General features: G+C 41.0%; 1 protein-coding gene across 3 annotated transcripts in view; it reads right to left on the bottom strand.

Annotated features, from left to right (window-relative positions):
• The window catches only part of UTRN (utrophin), a 369,967-nt gene that overhangs the window by 289,899 nt on the left and 57,553 nt on the right, over positions 1-22,515 (bottom strand). For all 3 annotated transcript variants that reach the window (XM_064649024.1, XM_064649025.1, XM_064649023.1), the window contains exons 3-6: positions 8,446-8,538; positions 6,934-7,011; positions 3,188-3,280; positions 2,187-2,359 (exon numbers count right to left, since the gene is read on the bottom strand). In XM_064649024.1, the coding sequence (XP_064505094.1) occupies positions 2,187-2,359; positions 3,188-3,280; positions 6,934-7,011; positions 8,446-8,538 (437 nt within the window). The remainder of the gene's footprint in view (positions 1-2,186; positions 2,360-3,187; positions 3,281-6,933; positions 7,012-8,445; positions 8,539-22,515) is intronic.

Below are 22,515 nucleotides of genomic sequence, written 5' to 3'. Positions count from 1 at the left end.
CAAGTTTTAATAAATTGCAATCCAGGTATTTACCTATGAGTGAGAAAATTGAACAAAAGAGTAGAATTCAGTTCAAAGAGGAACTAAGCTAATATCAGGAAATGAAAAAAGAGACCAGCACAGTAAAATGATAATAAAATTATATGAGGTAATAGGTCACTTAAGTGCTGCAGGTGTTACAAAAAGTTACTAGATACCATAACCAAGAGCTAACAATTATTCATAGATAGAAAAAGAGAAAGATACTAAGTCTCTTAAAAGAGGATAATCTTCGTGGATCCCATTAAGTGTCAATTTAAACTAAAATAAAAAAGCAACACTGAAAAAATGCCCCTTAGGTAGGGAAGCACTAGTGTCTGGGTAAGCTAAGCAGCTTTGCTGTCCTACCACTTCTGCAACCTGTCCCAGACCCCTTGTTCTTTTGCAACTGCTTTTAAAGTTTCTCTTCCAGAGATGACCTGAATTTAAACCCAGGTCAAAACTTCACAGAATGTGGTGCTTCCCTGGCTAAAGGACTTGTGCCCAAGGACAGCAAAGCTGAATTCTGACATGCTGGCAGCTGTCAGGCTCCAAGGAACAGGGAATAAAAGGCTCAGAGATGAGCAGACCCAGAGATTTTAGGAGGCCACACGAAAGCACAATTACTCAGTCAAAGCTTTCAGCAGGGGCTTTTGCTACTTAACAGTGCTCTGAAAAGAGCAGACTTCAGATCATGCAAAGCTCAAGCACACAGGCTCAAGAAATAAGGACAACAAACAGCCTGAAACCAACTTGGCTACCTCTTTCTTCCCTGCTTCCCCTCAGGTCACCTAGGCCTCATTTGTGTCTAAAGCTGGCACACTCTCTACCACAAAGCTTCACATGCTCAGCACCTGAGTAAAACCACTAGAGGCATATGTGCCAGCAGGAAAACCACCATTACAGTTCACCGCATCCAGAGAAGGGACATGGTGATATTTGTGATAAATTCCAGCAAGACCTTTACTAGTATTGCTCTGCCTTTGCATAACAGTCCTTCCAAACTTTCAGGAGCCCTCAGTGTGGTGCAGGTCCCCCTTACACACCTGAGCAGCCTGGACACAAGCCAGCTCTGGTTCACCAGGCACAGAGGGTACATCAGGGCAGACCAGTCCTGAAGCCAGCAAGCCTGTGACAGAGCCCATTTCAGTTAGCACATGCCAAATGGGCACTTTAAGAGCAGAGAACAGCAGGCTCAAAGTGAACTTATGTTTTGCAAACGCTTTGTATCTGCTGGGTATAGAAGTTATGGGTATTTGTAAAGTATTTGCTGTATCAGATACCTGATGGCCAGGAGGTCTGGTTAAATTACAGAAATTATTTTACCATTACTACGGTTAAGAACAGTCAGACCTTGCAAAGCAATGAGCAATGAGCTGACTTCAATTACACTGGATTATAACATATTTTCCAGTAAATCTGAAAGAAAAATTTTTTTAAAAGAAAGTATAAAAAGCTATGCAAGTTTCATAGGAGTCTGTTCTTTCATAGTTCTTTAAACTACCAAAGAGTTCTCCAAAAATCAGAAAGAACACAAAAGATCTGTACAAAGAGGCTTTAACACAATCCTTTATAAAGTATAATGAACAAACTAATGAATACTCTACAGATACCTGAAGTATTCTATTACCCTTTGATTCTTCTGCCCAACAGTTCTCCTGAAAGAAGTGCATACATTGTCTTTCATGCAAGATATATTAAAAAACACCAGAAAAGCTACAGTCTTTCTTATTCCTTTGTTTTGAAGCTTCTGTATCTCCTTACTGAAATGAAACAGCAAACTCTGATTGAAGAAATGTTTCTCTTTGCAGAGGAGGGCAGGCAGAAGGAAGGAAGTACAGGTGAAGAAGATGGGTCAAATTCCCTCTCCCTGTAGAGATCCCTTCAACACACTCACTATATAATGCATACTAAGTGGGATGAAAATCCACTCCAATTAGCGAGTGTTCGTGCATGTGCAGGAACTGAGTGTTACGCTCCTGCCTTGGCTCTAGCCTTTGCAAGGCTCTGGAAGTATCCCACCGCTGCTATTGTTACCACAACAAAAGACAAACAACCAGACAATGAATCACCAAAACAGGCTAGAAGCTGTCAAATGCTCAAGCAGGAAGACACAGGAAAAAAGCTGTTTACTTCTCTAGGTACAAGATATGCTGTTTCCTACTTACTTGTGTCTATGGATGACAGCATTAAAGGCGAGTCCATCAGCCCAGCTTGTGGTGAAGTTCAAAACGTTGACCTGACTGTAAGGTCTCGTGGACTGCCGAACCCAGCTCAGCAGTATCTTCTCACTGTTGGTCTGCTGCAAATCTGACATGATGTTCTTCATGACATCCTTCACCTGCAAGACAGCAACAACTACACCTTACACACACATGCTCCACTTTTCCTGCTTACAAAGCAAAATTATTTCACAAATCATGAAAGGGTCTTCCCCATGAAAAGCTATGAATCAAACTCCAACTCCTCACACAAAATTTGGGAATAGGAGTCTTCAGGGCATCTTTGCACTCTACTGATTACAAGAATTAGTAATGCTTCATGTAATAACACATTACTCTTACATTACAATCGTCCCTCTCTCCTCGATGCTGTCTATGCCTTGTGCTGTGGTTCCACCAGTAAATAAACCCAAAAACTACAGTTTGCACAGGTTTTCTGCAAGAGGTGGATATCTGATTATCCAACAAAAGTAGTTTGTTGTTTGGGTACTACCCATACGCATCTGTCAAAGTCCCTCCAAGTAAATTCAATGATCTTCCCAGACACCTGGATAAACCAGGAACAATTCAATCTCTGAGACTAACAAACCTCAGCAGCAGGCAAGATGCAAGACAAACACAGCTACCTAGACAGTAAAAAACTACCTGCCTCAATCCTTTGAGGAAGAAATATAAACACAAAGCTTCAGCTTGAAAAGCCCCCTGCAATTAACACCAGCAGGAACTAAACTGAGAGGCTGAGTACAACTGAGCACATACAAGATACGTATCATGGGAGGCAGCCAATAGAATGCGAGTAGAAACCAAATACCAGCCTGCCTTTATTTACCAGCCCAAAATAGAAGCAGTATTTTCTGCCACCAAAACCCTGAGAAGGTTTGTAAAAATCCCAGCAGATCAGTGCACACGATTCCTGGAAAGGAAAAGGTCTCGCAGCAGACTCTCACCTGCCAGTGCAAGATAATGCTCCACAGTAGCCCCAGCGTCAGCTTGTGATTTCCATCAACGATGTCAGTTCCTCCAATATTCACCAACTCCACCTGGAGAGGTTGGATCAACTCTATATTAAACACTGTTATCACAGCCTTAAGTCACAACCCCACCCCAAATCCCTGGCTGTCCAGCCATGTAATACCAAGTGCTCTGAAACAAAAAGCAGTTAGAAAGAGCTGGCAGAGAACTGTCCATCTGAATTTGTCAAAACAACTGCTTAAACAACATGATAAAAAATGGCACCAAAGAAGATATTCCACTGGAGGAGTTTTATTCTCCCCTCTAATATACAGATCGGGGCCTCTGGTGGTCTAGTGGTTAGAGTGCAGGACTCGCACTGCTGCGACCCGGGTTCAATTCCCGGCCCCCCGGGCAGCTGGAGCTCGTCAGCCTTGTATGGCAATCCAGCTACGTCCTGGGGACCTCACTGCCACTGTCCAAGCTTTGCTCGGCCCCGGCAGATGAACCTCAGGATTAAAGGGTGGGCTCAGTTCAGCGCACGCTGTGTCTCACCTAAAAAATCCACTGCACAGGCTCGAAGGGTTTATGACCTTTCCCAAATCTTCGCTTGCGAAGACTGGCCATTATTATTATATTATTAATATACAGATGCATACCAGCAGTCAAAACTGAACAACAGAAATGCAAGTATGAAGGATCTGACAGGAAAATAAAAGTTAGGCAAGCTTGCTCCTACACAAACTCAGAGATATTGCAGAACCATGAAAACTGTTAATGAATAGGTCTGTCCTTTGCATGAACAGCATCAAAATGAGAGAAGTTTATAAAGAGACCAAAAGCTCAAGGGAAAATTGGATTTTCAAGTTTCCTACATGCCCAGGACCCCACTGGGGTTCAAAACAGTCAAACAAACTATTGAAAAGAGACACAAGGAGATTACTTTAGTAAGCAAGAGGGCAAGAGAGGCAACCCACTACTGCATCAAGTATTCAGACCTGAGAAGAAGCAAAGCTTGGAGCACATGACCAGATATTAACTCAGTGCTACTCTGGAGTCTGAACTAATTTGGGGCATCAAGTCTCCCTTCAGTTAATGCAGAGAAAGTAGCACTAACTCTAACCACCTTGCACTGGTCGTGTCCAAGTCACCACACACTTAGGAAATTGGCCTAGGAACAGCTGCCTACAGCAGATGAAGCAGATACCTCCCTGGGCCTACATATGCACACAGCAGATGCTGCAATACACTCCCAACATAGGGCAGATTTTGGGCTTCATTCTTGTAAATAATCTGAGCCAGAAGCATCCTCCAGCCCCAGGGGTAAGTGGCACCAGTGCATTTCACCTCAATAGAGAAGCTTTTTAATTTCTTTCTCACCCCTACTTCAAAACAGTTTTAGCCACAATGCCTACCAGAAATACCTCCCAGCTTACACTAACTCTAAGAGCTGTATATGGACATTGCTTTGGATCAGCACTGGTCACAGAGACTAAACCTGCACCAAGGAGCTGGCTAGCAATTAAGCAATATGGACAATCATGGGACAGTAATGGAGGCCATCTCTGACTCTCAGTGGACATAGCCTAGGATAACAGAATAGACAAGAACAAAGTTTTGTTCTGTTTTAGATGATACTGCTGATATATAAGGATATAAGGCTGATATATAAATATAAATAGCTTCAATCCTGCAAAATGTACTTGTAACTTCATTGCTTTCAGGTATCTTGACAATTTTCAGTTCCCCATAGGTGTCTCTGTTAGGAGAATCAAATCAAAACTGTGTTGTAAGACTAAGATGGAACCACAAATTACACTTTGAAGTACTAAAAAAAATTTGTGGATGTCTCGATTTTCCTCTCTCAATTTTTAAAGCACCTAGAACAGAAAATTACAGCAATACTCTTTGCAAATACTGAGGATATATTTTAAGGTAAGTGGAAAGTAGGCAAGAACAGGCCAAAAGAATCACCAGTGCAGGTCATTAAAAACACACTGGGAAGCACTCTAGAACACAAGGAACAGAAAGCAAGACTAAATACCAAGGGTGAAAAAATAAAGCAATTGCATTGTAAGAGCTTTTTTCACTTCTAATAGAATAAAAACACTCCCAAGAATGGGTAATGACAAACACACTTCACAGTTTTTAATCACATATCAAGAATAATACTACTAATAATGCATTCCTCTTGTTAGCCATACCATCCATAAAAGGAAATACTTGACATGCCCATTTTTGTATTGTAATAGTGCTTTGCAGGATGCAGCCAGCAATCCAGTAGGGTAGTGAGTGGACTACTGAGACTTAAGCAAAGTTAGTAAAAGACAGTAGACTGATATTGGTTATACAGAACGATTTCCAGTGGATTTTCTGTAATTATTGTTTTTAAAAAATTGATCCACAAATGAAAAATGTTGAACTTTATTACTTAGAACCATTCTGCTAAAAGGATGAGGTTCACAGGATCACTTGATCACCTACACCCTAGGTTTGCCTGATCTCTGCAAATATACATTTAAACACTCTCATAAATTATTTCACAAGTTATGAATATTGCATAGCCTAGCAACAGAATGCAGCTGCTTTTCAGTGGATGCCTTTTCCTTTCATATTAACACATAACACACTTTCTAATGAAGGTAAGCACTAGGTATAAATCAAGTACATGACCTTAACAACCTTCAGCTAACTAAGATCATTGTTTTACTTCCAGAAACCCAGATCCTATCAGCTTCAGGAAGAACTAATTAATTATTGTAATTTAGTATTAATTATTTATTATCATCATAAAATAAATCAATTTCAAGCTGAAAAAACTCATTACTTATCCTTAGAAAAAAGTTAATCAATATTTACAGGACCTCAAAGAACAAAAACAACCCACTACTAGCTTTGTCTGCTTCCTAGAAATATGACACCAGTCCACCAACACAGTGGAGAAACTGAAGCATTATACAGCCTGTTGGTATCACTCTTCAATCAGTAGTGTATATAAATAAATATGTCAGTACCTTCTTGTACCTGATGTATTTTATTGCCAGAATGTTCCTATTAGGTTATTTTAGTGCCCTGACATTTACAAATAGAAATTCTAACTATAGATTGCGCACTTCTCAGGAATTGTTCTTCAGGGGAAAAATTATAATCACTTTACTGTAGCACTACTGGTTTCCAGGCAGTAAAAGCAAATATTAAACCAAACAATTCTTCTCATTTTTCTTAAAAGGAGGATTTGGTTTTGTTTGCTTGTTAGTTCTTCTGATCAGTTACTGCAACTGCAAATTAGAAACAGTACACATCAGACACAGAGCTGACAGATGTCATTGAAAAGATCCTCCTGGATACGGAGAGCAGGACATGAAAAACACCCATAAAAGCTTACTTATCCCCTTACACATTTCTGTAAGAGTTACGCATCACCACTGGAAATTAGTTTTTTGTCCTGCCAGGTTCATTAGCTGTGCAATAGTAGAGCTTCAAGCCACCTTTGTCTTGGGAGATGAACACGTCTCAGCAAACCACAGATTAGTTAATACTTACTAAGTTAGCATTTTAAGATGTCACAAAATTGCTGGACACTTAAATTCTACATCAGATAAGGAAAACTAAGAACAGTTTACCTGTCTCACTGAATTCTTATTTTAGGTACTAAAAAATTTTATTTTCTGCATTCTGAACTCATTTACACACAAGAATTAACTAAACAATCTATCAAAAAGTTGTGCAAAAACATGCTCACGTTGTTTTGATGCAAGACTTGCAGTACTCTGTTGACGTTATTTAAGGCATGTACTCGTGTGGAACCTCGTTCTTTAGGCTGAAAATAAAAAGTTACAATCTGTTCAACATCAGAATTAACTTGACAGACCAAACAAAACTGAAAGAAAAATTCCTGTTCTTTTTTATCTTTTCCCCAGATTTTAACTATTTTATTTTTAGTGGTAAGAAAAACCAAACAAGGCCATCCACAATAATTTCAAAATGAAAACTGGTCAGAACAATATTTCTCAATTCGAGGCACAGAACAAGCCTTGGATTCCAAGTGTGTTTCATCTTATCTTCAGGAAATCCAATTTTATTCCCAGCATCTACAGAATTACTAACTGGCAATGCAAGAGCAAAGCGAAAGTTCCCGGGGAAAATCTGAGGCTTTTGAACATTTGCCAGAGTAGTTGAAATTTTTTGGCTCCCAAGAGAGAACAAGCAGCAATTTATTTTTCTGGCACCAAAAGCCTGCTAGATCTTTGCATACTGGGAAAAAGTTATACTTCCTGACTTTCCCTTCCTTTTAATATCAAGGGGGGAAAAAAAAAACAAAACAAAAGACACTTCAACTCTCGACAATACCTGCCACTCCATTTGCTTTTAATCACCACAATTTGACTCTTGAGGCAGAACACGATCATATTGCAAGAGCATAGAGCTGAACTTGGGACACATAATCGACTTAGAAACCAAAAGAGTCCTACTGTCTTGGGCATACTTCAAAGGACACAACAAATTATTAAAAGTGCTCGTGAAATGCATCTGTTTAAAAAACAAGGCAAGCTTGCAATGTGAAATTTTAAATGGCTAAAGGTTCCTCATAAGGTTGATGAGATTTATTATAAATAGTGAAATCAAGAATTTAATCCCAAGTGATGGGATAACACTGATGGCACAGTTTTTACCATGCCTCATGTATCTTTCTGAAGAGCTATCAATGTTAGCAGGGGAAGAGTTCTAAGCCACACACACTTTCCCATACACAATTTGAGCAGTTTTCAGCCTTTTTCAAAATGTAGATCACAGAATTCTTCAATGGAGATGCAGATTTTTGCATTGCATACTAGCTGTTGTCTTTTTTCTTTGGGAGATCTTTCATGAGCTTATTAGGAATCCACAGGTAACCAGCTGAACACTGTCTCCCTGATCATCCAGAAACAGACCATTAAAAGATCTCTATTAAAAATATACACTATGTGAATAACACCACTGTTTTTACATGCTTTGCTAGACAGTATGTAAAACCTCAAGGGAGGGTTACACAGTTAAACTTCAGCCTGACCCTGCATCTCATGAGTGCAGTTCATGGGAATTTCACTGGAACTGCAGAGAACAAGTACATACTACAAGCAAAATAGGGTTTTAAATAAGTTAAAATTAAAAAAAAAAAACAAAAACCATGCCACAGTTTGGGGTTTGTGTTTTGTTTATTCGTTGGTTTGTTTTTTCTTAATAAATGGAAATAGGACTCAGATGTTTCTCTTACCAGAGATTTCCCTGTCAGACCCTCCAAAAGGTCCAAAAGCTTCCTTCCATCTTTCAGATCTGTGAACATGTCCTTAACTGGGGGCTTCCCACTCTGTAGAAGAAACGAAAGCAGTAACAAAAACTGTTTAAGCAGAACTTTCCAGAAAACAGTTACTTTTTTCTTCTTTATCTTTCAATTTATTCTTATTTGGTACTGAAAGTAGTAAATGAAAGCTGGGGGACTGCAACAGTGGTCAGGAAAGAATCCTTCCCTTCTTTAGTGTTTTTTTTTTTCCCTCCCTATTTCTATGGTTCTGTGCATCACAGCCTTGTACTAAGGAACCAAAGCAGTGCATCCTGGCTCACATTAGGGTGGATGCATTAACACACAAAGATAGCAAAGAAAGAAAACTTGGCAAGTTTGAGGAGTCATTTGAGAAAGAATGCTTTGGTCTGGCTGCATTTAAAGGAAGAATAAACTGGGGCTTTTCAGAAAGAAGCCATTGAGACAAATTCTCTCAGATTTAGAAAAAAGACAAAAGACAAAAAAGGACTTGGAATTGAGCCCTGCGTAAGGAGGTGCCACTACTCTACATAGACTAGTAGATCAAAAGGTGTAGCATTTATTGAAATAAATTAATCACTTTCTCTACCATAGAAAAAGAAGACAAATGTGAAATTCAGAGCTACACATTTCTAATTCTCTTTCTTTGGGTATGGAGGGACCCTGTAAAGAATGGTAGGAGACGAAAGCGGAATCATGTTAACCTTTTTAGGCTTATCCCTTCTTGGGCCATCAGAAAGTCATTGTGGGACAGCTCTACAGGGCAGAGGGAAAAGACACAGAAAGCCAGCAACTAAGTGCATTTGCTTTGTAATACTCACCTGCTAGCTACCAAGAAGTCAATTAAACCACTGCTTTCAGTGTCCCTTTGAAGTGCCAATTTGAGAAGAAAAAATTTTTAAGTACCACCAAAAACTCCAATATTGCCTTTTCCTATCACCTTGACTTTATAACATTGCTCTTCAGAAAGACTGTCAAAGACCCATCTTACATGACATGACTTAGATGACATAGATCTCCTCCTCAGTTATCTCCTTCTGCCCTGACAGATGCTAGTAATTGCCAAATGCTGACTAACAAATCAGAAAAAGAGAGCTGAATGGCCCACTGAACCCCATTTTTTAACAAATGTCTTTTTTCCCCCAGAATTCATAAGGGGCTTTCCTTAAACTTCCAATTTAATTAGATTTGATACTACTAAAACTACAAAAACCAGAGTTGAACAGCTGCAGAGCCATATTTTAGCCTCCTGTACAGAAACATAACTAAATATAACTCATAATTTCAACCAGCTAAACAGTGGCAAGAACAGTCTTTTAACTAAGGTCACTTCTTAAGATACACAGATGCTAGACTCAGTATCTGCCAATAAATTATTTTGCAATGAGTTTTTCTGACAGATTTATTCTCCAATTAATTTTAAAAGTCATGCTTAAAAATGTGTATACACACATGTTGATGCATATTTAGGTAAAGGGTGTAGAAAGCAATGCCAGACCAATATCAAACAGGAGTATTCACTAAATATCAGTGTTTGATAACATTCAGCCATTACATACTGCTACTTCCTGAGCTCAACTATTGCCTCTCTAGCACAGCAAGGCCTTCCTCCCAGAGCATGCACTTTCTCAGATGATTCAGATGCTTCACAGCTGCACAGCAACTTAAACAAACCTTTAAAGCATGCTGGAGCCTATGATGGGACAACTGGCTGGAAAGACAGAGGAGAGGAGTGGCTGTTGTCTACATGGAGTTCAGCAAGCCTTTTGACATTGTCTCCCATGATGTCCTCATAAGCAAGCTCCACAGGTGTGAACTGGACAAGTGGATGGTGAGGTGGATTGAGAACCGGCTGAACAGCACAGGGCACAGAGATAATCAGTGGCATAGGGTCTAGTTGGAGGCCTGTCACTGATGGTGTTCCCCAAGGTTCAATACTGGGTCCAGTATTGTCTAACTTAATCCTCAGTGACTTGGATGAGGTGGTAGATGCCTCCTCAGCAAGTCTGCTGACAACACAAAGCTGGGAGGAGTGGCCAATACCACAGAGGGCTGTGCAACCCTTCAGAGGGACCTCGACACTGGAGAGATGGACAGATAACTGTCTGAAGTTCAACAAAGGCCAATGCAGGGTTCTGCCCCTGGGGAAGAATAACCCCAGGCACCAATAAAGGCTGGGGGGGCTGACCTGATGGAAAGCAGCTCTGCAGAGAAGGACCTAGGCATCCTGGTGGACAACAAGCTGTCCATGAGACAGCAGTGTGTCCTTGTACCCAAGAAGGCCAATGGTATCCTGGGGTCCATTAGGAAGGGCATTGCTAGCAGGTTGAGGGAGGTGATCCTGCCCCTCTCTTCAGCTCTGATAAGGCCACATCTGAAGTGCTGTGTCCCCTTCTGGACTCCTCAGTACAAGAGAGATGTGGAGCTCCTGGAGCAGGTCCAGCGACAAGTGACAAAGCTGGTGACAAATGGAGTAGATAATCTCTCTTACAAAGAAAGGCTCAGGGAGTTGGGCCTGTTCAGCCTCAAGAAGAGGTGACTGAAACCTTATCAATGTATATAAGTATCTGAAGGAAGAGCACCAAGATGATCGTGCCTCTTGGAACTTCCATCTAAACATTAAGAAAGAACTTTACTGTGTAGGTGATTGCACACTAGAACAGATCACCCAGAGAGGTTGTGGGGTCATCCTCACTGGTGATATTCAAAAAATGTTTGGGCGCAATCCTGAGTAACATGCTCTAGGGAACCCTTCTTGAGCAGGGAGGCTGGACTAGATGATCTCCAGTGGTCCCATCCAACCTTAACCATTCTGAAATTCTGTGCGCTGGAGAACAGGATAACTTAAGCATAGATGAGGGAGGAGAAGCCTCTTCTACAGTTTATGATGTAATACAGGAGGAGATGATCCACAATGCAATTACCTCAGACACCAGAAAAATTTAGTCTACATTTGGTTTGCATCACCACATGGATGCAGTAAGACTCAAACACTCACTGAGAAAGTGAAAAAAAAAAAAAACAACAACCAACTAACAACTTGTTAGCCATTGAAGCGTGGGTCTCTCCAGGGTAGAGGGGAAGAATCATCTCCATTGACCTCCTGGTCACAGTTCTCTGGCAGTTCATGTCCGATTTTTCTCCAGAGGGCTGCTCTTAATTCATCCATCTCCCAGCCTGTACTGATGTTGGAGAATGCCCTGATGCAGGTGCTGGACAGGACCATGCACTTGGCCCTGTTGAACTCCATGAGATTCATACTGGCCCACTCCTCTACCCTGGAGGTCCTTCTGGATGGCATCCATTCCCACCTGTGAATCAACTGCACTTACTCAGCATGGTGTCATCTGCAAACTTTCTGAGGGCAATTCAAACCCACTGCATGCCATTGATAATATTGAACACTACACATCACATGGACCCCTGAGGGACAGCACCTGTTACTGATCTCCATTTGGACATTTAGCAGTTGACTGCAAGTCTTCGGATACAACTGTGTAGCCAATTCCTTATTCACCTAACAGTCCATTCATCGAACCCATATCTCTCCAACTGAGTGACAAGTTGTGGGAGACACTGTCAGAGGCCCTATGGATGGAAGGTCTTTATAATTAAACAATTAATTATAATTTTGTAAAATTAGAACTACACACACATGTATAACACTAAAACTGAAAATGCTATAGCTATATATCCTCAATAAATTTGTTGCAACAAGGGTATAGAGAGCATACAGCCCTCTTTCTTTGTTTCCATCCCCTCACGTCACATGCACAAAAACAAGCTGAACAACTTCCTGCTTTCAGTCATTCATTTCAACAGGTCATGGTATGTTCCAGCCCCATGTAATGCATCCTGCTGTGACAGTGGAAATCATTCAGATTTGCTTTCTCAAGAGGATGACTTTTCCATTTAACTGGCCATCAGAGCATCATGTTTTGCTGTCAGTTTAAAGTCAGCAGAAGAGTATTTAATTATTTCTGCAATCTAAGCTACTCCTTCCTGGTTTATTAAAGTATCTGCTATCCTCAAAACAGAGACAAAGCAACATGCAAAGCCTCTGTATTTCACAGAATATGCTGAGTAGGAAGGGACCCACAAGGATCATCGAGTCCAACCCTTAGCCCTGCACAGGACCATTCCCAAGAGTCACACCATGAGCCCGAGAGTATCATCGACATGCTTCTTGAACTCAGACAGGCTTGGTGCTATGACCACTTCCCTGGGGAGCCTGTTCCAGTGCCCAAACACCCTCGGGTGTTCTAATATCAAACCTAAACCTCCCCTGACACAACTTCAGGCCATTTCCTCAGGTTCTGTCACTGGTCACCACAGAGAAGAGATCAGTGCCTGCCCCTCCTCTTCCCCTCACCAGGAAGTTGTAGACTGCAATGAGGTCTCCCCTCAGTCTCCTCTTCTCCAGCCTGAACAGACCAAGTGACCTCAGCCACTCCTCATACAGCCTCCCCTCAAGGCCCTTCACCATCTCTGTCACCCTCCCTTGGACGGCCTTGAGGAGAAGCATATGGTATGACTCTTAGCAGTGGTCCTGTGCAGGGCTAAGGGTTAGACTCTATGATCCTCGTGGGTCCCTTCCAACTCAGCATATTCTATGATCTTCGTCTCCCTTCTTCAGGTGCTCTCTAATAGCTTGATATCTCTCTTATATTGTGGTGCTCAAAACTGCACACAATACTCAAGGTGATGCCACATAAGTGCAGATCAGAGCAGGACAATCCCCTCCTGTGACCAGCTACTGATGCTTTTCCTGATGCACTCCAGGAAGTCAGCCCACAGGAAGCATTTCCAAAGTGCAAGGTGACTCAAGTTTGCTAAGAATGTGCTACTGCACTCACCCCACCAAGCCCATCCCCATCCTCCACAGCACACCCATCAGGAAGGCTGGAAACCTGCTCCTCCAGCTTCCCACACCCACGTGAAGCACATGCAGACACCTGGTGGCAGCTGCCACCCAGGCAGCCTCAGCTGTCCCATCAGGGCAATAAGCCAACCCTGACAGTCAGCTGATGTTGCAATGGGAGCAGAGACCGCACAGGCACTGCATCCTGCTCTGCTCACACTACCTCCTCCCACCCATGCTTTTTCCTCACACCTAAACACACATTTCCATGTGGGATCTGCTATGAGAGTCATGTGGTTTGCAGCCAAAAACATCACTGCTTTATTGTCTAGTGTAGCTGGATGTTGGCCCACTTTCTTGGGATGCAGTTGACAGCAACCCACTGTGTTCCAGAAAAAAAATCTTCCACTTTCTTTTTCCAGACATAACAGATACAGATCCCAGCTTCTGACAGCTGTATGACTTAAAAAGTTTATTAAGCACAGAAAGGTGTGGGAAGACAATTTCTTTAAATGGCAGCCCAAGAGATAGTCCCATACATCCATTTCTCAAGAGAAGGCAATGAAAAGCTCCGGGGCAATGCTGACAAAACAGATACGATCTTCATGCCTGGCCCTTCTGTGCTAGGCATGAGCCAGGCCAGGTTGCTGCCATCACCACCATCTCCTTGTGATAAAACACACATAGACCCCCATCACTTCACATGTAAAGCCCAGCACCGAGTCTACTGGGGCAGGCTGCTGTGGCAATCTGGGAACTACAATACACAGCCACTAAGGCCAAACCTGTGCTTCTAGTCAAGGAGCTTAATTCAAACCAGGGGCCAGGAGCCCACTAAACCCCAGCTCTGACCCACTACCCTGACTCCCACCACAGGGACACTTGTTCCATGGAGACAGCACTGTCATGAAGCAGACAGCCCTGGGACCAACTTTGTGCTGGGGCAGTCTGCTGTGCTGCAGCAAGAGCCTGGGCTCTGAAGCAGGGCAGAAGTCCTCTCACATCCTACAGAGTAAGGCATGGGGCTCTGCAGATTGCTTCCCTCACCATCCCTGCCCATACCCCTACTGCTCACTCCTAACTCCCAGAAAGCAATCTGGCCTTCTGAAAAATGAAGTCTGTACACAAGATACACACACACAAATAAATATACAATCTGCAGTATGTCAAAAGCACATGTATTTCTTCCTCTCTGTAGAGTCCTGCCTAGTATGCAGTACACTAAGACAATCTAAACTTCTCCTTTTCAGAACTGACATTTTATTCACTTTCTAGATACTTAAAGACTACACAAGTACCAAGTAGTTCAGCCCCTGCCAGTATCCTGTAAGGAGAAGCAGTCCATCACTGAGCATAATGAATCAAGAAATTTAAGTATTTGTCTTATAACAGTGACAGTGACAAACCATACCAAGCACTTCACAAGGGCAAATGGCTAGTCACGGTTGTGTTGGTAAGTACTTAAGGAGCAGCCTACATTGTGCTAAGCACTGTACAAATACAAGGCAGATAATGGGTCCTTTCTCAAAGACAAAATAGAGTCCAGTTTATACTACAAAGATAGTATAAAGGACAGGCAGGGACACACCACATACCAGAAGAGCTGTAGCAGTTCAGGGTGTAAAACACTCACATCCTCCTCACTGAACATTTCTATCACTTAACAGAAGGTAGTTTTTCTCAGCTTTGCTTATGTTTGCTGCAACAGCAAAAAAAAAAAAAAAAAAAAAAAAAAACACCACCACAAAACACAAAACACTGGCCAATCCCTCCCCCTGCTCAAGCAGGCTTTGCCAGCAGAGCTGCACACAGTTACTGTAGTAGACACAAGGGCTTGATAAAACACACAAAAGAACACAATTAACAGACATAACTTAGGAAGAGGCCATGTTGGTTCCCCAATGCTTTACATTGGCACTGATAGCAGGAAAGGAGTTGATTCATTTAACAGGGCTAGCATAAGGGAAAGAGGAAGAGGGAATAAGAAAGGGAAAGAGGAAAGGGAAAGGAAGGCAGAGCAACAGAAAGGAAAGTAACGAAATAAAACCATATGTAAGCTGGGGCTAGGCCTGCTTGCGCTCCTTTCGAACTTTGCATGGTGACACATTTGTTATGCACCACAGGGCAGACACAAAGGATCAGAACCAGATCCAATCCACCACATTACATTTATTTCAACAAATATTTTGGTGCCAGCTTTTGTGCTAATACAAGTAAGAGAGAGAAGAGACAAAGAACTTTTGCTAGTTATCGACAGCAGAAATCACTTTTTCTGTTGATTCATCTCACAAGGCAGCAATGGTTTATTAATGACCTTTCAGGTGGAGACCAGATGCTAGCCGTATGTGGCAAGACCAGTCACTTCAGGCATCAGCTTTTCATGTTCCAGCAAGATACCAGCACTCTTTGGGAAGGAGATACCACACACAGTGATCTCACAGCAGCAGCAGCAGCCCTCACATACCCCTTGGCCATCTTTCAGCTCCGCTACCTGGATCAGGTTTAAGAGGGTGACTCACACTTCCTTGTGTGCATCTAGAATTACTCACAAAGAAGGGTCATCCAGGCCAGCCAATATGCAAAAATCATTCCTTCTCCTTGTCAGAAATTGTTCCCAGGAAATGGACGAAGATATAAACAAAATCCAGACCAGATTTTTTAAGAGTCATCCAATGCTGCTGATAGTAGAAAGACCAGCCATCAGCATTCACAGTTTGTTCTACTAAAGCCACACACAGCTGCAAGGCAGCAATTGTTCTTGAATATATTCTACAGTAGAACGTTCTTAATTATCCCTTTATTACCAATGGGGAACTGTATCAAACTGAGGCAAGTTATAGAGAAAAAGGGACTCACAAATTCTCAGTAAAACAAACATTGTTTTTTTAAAACATCAGCTATTCATGTTCTTTGTATATTGTTCTTGAACATGACATGCAAAGGCAATCATTAAAGAAGTTTTAATGTCTACCTACTTGTTTAACTAGAAACATGCAGTTTTCTTATATTGTAATTACTTACAGCAGATAATTTACATGGGCTTTAAATCAATAATTATTGAAAGTACATTATTAACCTAACCTTTCCAATAAATGAATGTCAAACATATTTGGGAGCAAGAGATAAGCCGCCTCTATTTCACATCCTCCTCAGTGATACTGATTCAGACCTCCTAGTGACAATATTAAAACCAGGACGAAAGGTTCTCTCAGTTTCACAGTAATGCACACTGGCTGTCACCAGGAAAGTAACACATTTCATAAAACCACACATACAACCTCCACCAGCCACAGAAGGAACGCAGCAGATGAGTTCCAGCTGCTCAAATCAGTGCTGGAAAAAGCCCTAGTTGCCATTTATATCATCTGCCACCTCAGAAACACCAAAATACCCTGAAAAGACATGGGAAGCAGTACATATTGATTTTCCATCAGATTCTTCTGATCTTCAAATGTCACTTCTATGAAGTTCAGAGGTGTCTCTAGTTAATTGTTTTTAACCCGCATATGACTATTTTTAACATCTATTAAGATGCCCAGAAAATAGGTCAAAATAGTAGTAGAGCTGCAAAGAACCCTTTCCTCTTTTTCTCAAGAAGGGGTAAATATTGAACAGGTTGGGCTCTTAAACTAGAACACGAACTATTCGCAGTGTTCAAGTACATTCACAGGGAATTAATGGCAATGTCCTACTTCGTTAAACAACACGAGGAGCAAGAATTACACTTTATCATGACCAAAACAGAGTAAGAAACATGTCAAGTGCTTCTACATCATGAGGCCAGTACATGGGAACTCAATGTGGGAAACAAATCAGAAAGCAAAAAGGTCACTGCAAAAAGTAAACAACTATGTCAACAAATAATCTTGCCAATTTCTAATTTAAGACCATAGTCTTTGTTTACAGACATATTTTTATTAAAATGTGATCCTTTTTTTTCCATTCTCCTTTCACTGACAGGCAGGAGTTACAGGACAGCATACATAAATACTAGCTATGCTGCGACGTACATTTCATTGAGTGTGCTCTACTCCATGCTGAATATGCCTAAGGAGTTATGGCATCTCTACAAGACACTAGTACTAAAGCAATGAATTCAAATACCAAGTAAAAAAAAAAAGTTACAATCATAAGAGGAAAACACCTTATAGACCAAATTAAACATCACTACTGGTGCTTAAAAATAAAATAGTTACAAGCAACTAAATAGTTATTTAAAACTCTAGACTAACAGGATGTCAGGGAGAAGTAAGACTCATTACTGAGATATGCTGGAAATTTTGATTCTGCTAGGTGACAGACATGAGTTTAAGGAGCAGCAAAGCTAAAAAGCTAAAGATAGTTCAAGCCACAGAACCCCTAAAAGACTTGACGGCTAACATGACGGAGGGTAAACATATCAATGCAAATATTTGACATAGCAAGTGAGCAAAACAACCACAAGGCATCAGCGATGCTTCAGATTTTTTTTCTCCCCAGTGTATTTACTAAGTGCATTTACATAAGCTTACATTATTATAACACATTTAACGTAACAGTACTGACCTCAGCTTGCAATTAAGCCTCATTATGTATTATTACCAGCAGGAGCAGCTAGGACCATACTAGGACAGTCAGTTATTTCTCCCATAGGATTGGAAGGTTATCCTTTTATTTATACCTTTTCAATCTAGATTATAACTTGGTTCCTTTAAAAAAAAAAAAAAAAAATCCTGCTGACCAGGTTGACTATTGTTCTCATTAGCAATTAACAGGTAAAGGTATAGATTTGCTTCAGTGCCTTTAACAGGTTCAGCTCTAGTGCTTGAGAAGGTCACACAAACTCTCCAACAACTGGGATAGTAATCAAGCCCACAAATCAGATTCAAACTCTACCCCAAACCCAGAGCACTAACCAAAGTCAGCAGTAATTACAGTCCAGATTACTATACCAAGCTTCGAAGTCCAGCAAGGAAGATGCTGCCCCTACTCTGTTCTTAAAGCAGAAGACAGCAGCAGTTGAGAGGAGGGCAGAAAACTGGCAATTCTCATTCTGTGGCTAACTCTGGGAGAGATCAGGAACTGCTATGTATTACTGCTTTTATGCTAGAAAGTAGTCATCCTTACCAAAACTGATAACCGATTAGAGAAGAAAAAATTTATTTTCTCACTTCTTGGTTAGTTCACATCCTGTTTTGCCTCTTACAGAGAGAGACCAAGCAAGCCAGTTAAGAAAAAAAGTAGACTAAAAATGGGATTTTTCAAGGCCAGCTCATAATACAAATACTAGTTCTTTTCCATCCAGGTTGTTCCTCTTTTCCACCCAGGTTGTTATTTTTAAGCTTTGACTATCTTTGAGTGAAGTTACACTTTACAGTTTAGTTCAGCAGTGAAAAACATCAGGAGCAATTAGACTAGGGAATATTTTGCCAGTCGTCAAGTATTTCCTTGCTTGCACCACAAAAACTGTACAGGAGAAAGGACTGCAGACCATCTTAGGTGATGTCTCCTTGGACAGATAAAATTGCCTAATCAATCTTTTTGATCTCTTTTTTTTGCATGACTAATACATTGAACTCCATAACTCTCCTTTCCCCCCAAGAAAATCACTTCTGAAATGTCTTTGGCATCAAGTATCTTGGGTCATGCGAAATTAATTATCTTGGATAGGTATGAGTTTGTCTTTAAAAAGATTTATCACATTTGCTAAGAGCCAGCAGTGGAGCAGCAAAATGTCTTCACGAGTATTGGGTCTGACATTTACTATTATGAGAAAACAACCCTTAGAGAAAAGGAGAAAATTAAGGAGCAAAAATGGTGGAAAACATCTATTCAGCACACCTCTGGAAAGTTAGACAAGATTTTGCAGTTAACAAATGACCTGCTATAATGAGGGAGGGACTGTTTCGGTTTTAACATTCATATAAAGCCACAGCAATCCAAAGCACTCCCAGTACAACTCAGTTCTCCTACTGCCCTATCTTATCTTTACTCAGTGTCTTTCCAGGGGAGGGGACATACCAGAGCACAGGAGAGGCAATGCACAGGAGCCCCAGCAATGAGCATTTACCTTCTCCCAGGCTAACCTGGAGCTCAGCCATGAAGCATGGAGTCTGCTCCAAAGATGCTTTCAGACTTTTCCTTCCCATTTAACCCTGACCTGAAGCGTTTTTGGAAGACCACAAAGCAGGAGAGAGTTTAAGATACTGTAGAAGCACGGGATGTCTGGATTCATCCACACTAGCATTTCCTGGCTTCAAGCCCTGTCAGTGCTGGCCAAAGCAGTCAGGGCCCTAGGACAGGACCTGGAAGAACAAAATCATGGAAATACACGCAGCAAGAACACTGTAAATGCTCTAGTAAGACTGTATAAGGCTGCTGTATATCAGAAGAATGAAATTTAGAGCTTGGATTGGAAAGAGATGGGACCACATCACAGAAAGGGAAGGGAGGCCCAGCACCCAGGCATGCAAGAGCTTAGAATGCAGTTCCTGACATCTTGGAGCAATGCCCCAGCTGGCTCCATTTAACAGCTATCCTTACCCAAGACTTTTAACTGAGGGGCAGGGAAACCCAGTGTCATTTTCACTGAACACCGCAAACATCTCTGGGGTTTTATGTTCTTTTTGCAGAACGCAACCTTCCTAGAAATAAAGTTTTTTTGCCATCCCTGTGGAAAAACTTCACAAACGTAATGAAGAAACAATTCTTTGGGGAAAACACTTTGCCCACACTGATCTGTGAACGGTCTCCAGTGAGTGACAGCACTAAGCTCCGACAGGCTATGACAGACCTGACTCTGTGGGTCTAAATTAAGAGTTAGGGCATCATGTTTCTTGTGATGACTCTGTGTTACATCTGCCAAGTTCAGGAATAGCAGAAGAGGAAAGGAAACAATCTGAAGGCAAACTTGGCAAAGTACCACCTTGGAAAATGGGAAGACAAAATCAAGCAAAGACTGAATCCTGCAAGGAGGAAAAGAGAGGGCAAGGTTAGTACTGCTGAGAAAATGGAGATGCAAAAATAGGACTGACCACACAAGCATCAAATCCTGTAAAGGGGAAAGGAAGGACAAACAGAGAAGGTCTGTAGCTTTAAAAAGAAAAACTGGGTCTTGCTGGGAAAGGAACTAAGTGACAAAGGTAGAAGTGGGAATGAAATAAACAGAGCAATCAAAGCTCCAGATTTCCCACGATTGCCAGGCAGGCGAGCTTTCTGACACAAGAGGGTGTAATAGTAAGTGAAAGGAGGGGGAAAAAAAACAAAGAGAAAAAAAAGAAACTAACCCACAAACCAAAAACAGGGTCAGAAAGTAGGAGTAAAGAATGAAAGCATGGCAGAAAAAAAATTGCCCTTGCAGAGTTCTAAAGTGGGACAGAAGACTCCTGAATTCCTCAACATGCCTATCAAGTTTCTAGAAACCATCTAGAGTTGCAAGTGTGAGTATCCAGCCATGATGCTATGCAGTTATGAGCTGAAGAGTCAGATCTGAGAGATGTAACTAAGAGTCCCAGGCCTGTTGATACGCTGTGCAAACAGATACAGACTGAAACTATTCAGACATTTGAAAAACTAGGGTTGATAATAAAATCTCTGTTCACTCTCCCTTTAGCTATGTGAAACAAGTAACAAATGGTTAAAGAAGCACTAAGTTATCCTGTGGACTTGAATTCAAACTCTACTTTTAGCCAAGAGTTCCCCTGTGTCTAATCAGAATCATTTAAAGCAATTTTATGTGCAATCACTAACTGTGTGCCAGACTAAGAGACTTCCTTAGATCATTAAGTCCAGTCCTTGCTGACATAGACATCATCTTCTTGAAGTCCCTTTTCTATGCTGATCAAGCTCCATCTAAAAACCAGCTAGATATTTTAGATGGTTTGCTTGAGTTTGCAGAAGAAATGAATGCTCTGAATCCCTTCGTAAGACTCAAGAACTCTGTTTTATATCAAAATATGACAGAAACGCCAAATCCTCTGGGACAATTTAGTCAGTGGCTCAGGCTGAACACTCAAATTTAGTAGCCACTTCTGATATTTACCTTTATTCTCTTTATTATTTATACAGAGTCACTGTAAACCACTCTGACAAGATAGTACTCTTGCATTGCAAAAAGGTGTTCTGACAATATAACCATTAATACATACAAACTGCTAAGTATTAATGAAGATTAATATATAAAGGGATAAAGGCACAGAAAATTTTACAGAGCGTGAAGAGCATATATTAGCTATCCATACAACTAAATGACTTAATTGGTAAGGCTATACCACCGGGAAACACCTAAATCTGACTCTTGAAATTAGACTGGACAAAGTAATGGCAAAAAATACAATAAGTAAAAACATCACATGGCTTTACAAATGTATGCTGAAATGTTCTGCATCAATATTTGAATGCAAACTTCAACTTCCCTACTGGGGGAAGTAACAGACTATTTATCTAAAAATTTTTATTCCCTTTAATTTAAAAAAAAAAATCTTCACTATGTAACCATCACGGGCTTGTGAGTTGTAGTGTGCACAGCTCTGCTAAGGTAAATATTTCTACACTGAGGACTGACCCTTGGCTGAGTACATTTATTGACCTTAAGACTCAATTCACTTTAAATGTTTGTGCCTTCATTTCAAACAATACATGCAAACAGAATGCATTGTTCTAGCACAGTTTAAATGAAGAGCACAAACACAAGTTACTGTAATGCAAACTACAGCAAGAACTCATCTCACTGAATAGAGTCCCAAAGCACATATAGGCACCTCACAGCACACTTGAGATACTTTAGGTGTTTTGCTTACCTACCTATTCTCTGATGAGAGAAGGGAAAAGCACTGCTCTCTTTCTGGATCCCTTGTAAAACCCTACTGAATTGATTTAAACCAAATTTAGCAATTCTAGAATTTTTGTATGTCAAAATAGTTTACAGAGGCTCAGTGGATTACTTTTTATTTGTGTGTCTAAATGAAGGGCAAGTACAACATAATTAACACGGAAGGACAAGTAAAATTCTTGGAGTGAAATCTGCAATTCCACACAAAATAGCTCAGTTACCATTTTGTTTTCTGCAATGTAAGTCAGACTTCATTCACCCAGCCTCTAAGATCTCTCTATCCTACTAAGCAGCTGAATTAATCTAGTTCACAGAAAAGGAATTTTAATCAACCCAACTGACTTGGTAAATACAA

Source organism: Pseudopipra pipra, chromosome 3, assembly GCF_036250125.1.
Source record: "Pseudopipra pipra isolate bDixPip1 chromosome 3, bDixPip1.hap1, whole genome shotgun sequence".
Lineage (NCBI taxonomy): Eukaryota > Metazoa > Chordata > Aves > Passeriformes > Pipridae > Pseudopipra > Pseudopipra pipra.
The sequence above is the reverse complement of the archived record's forward strand: the minus strand, read 5'-3'. Positions and strand labels throughout refer to the sequence as shown.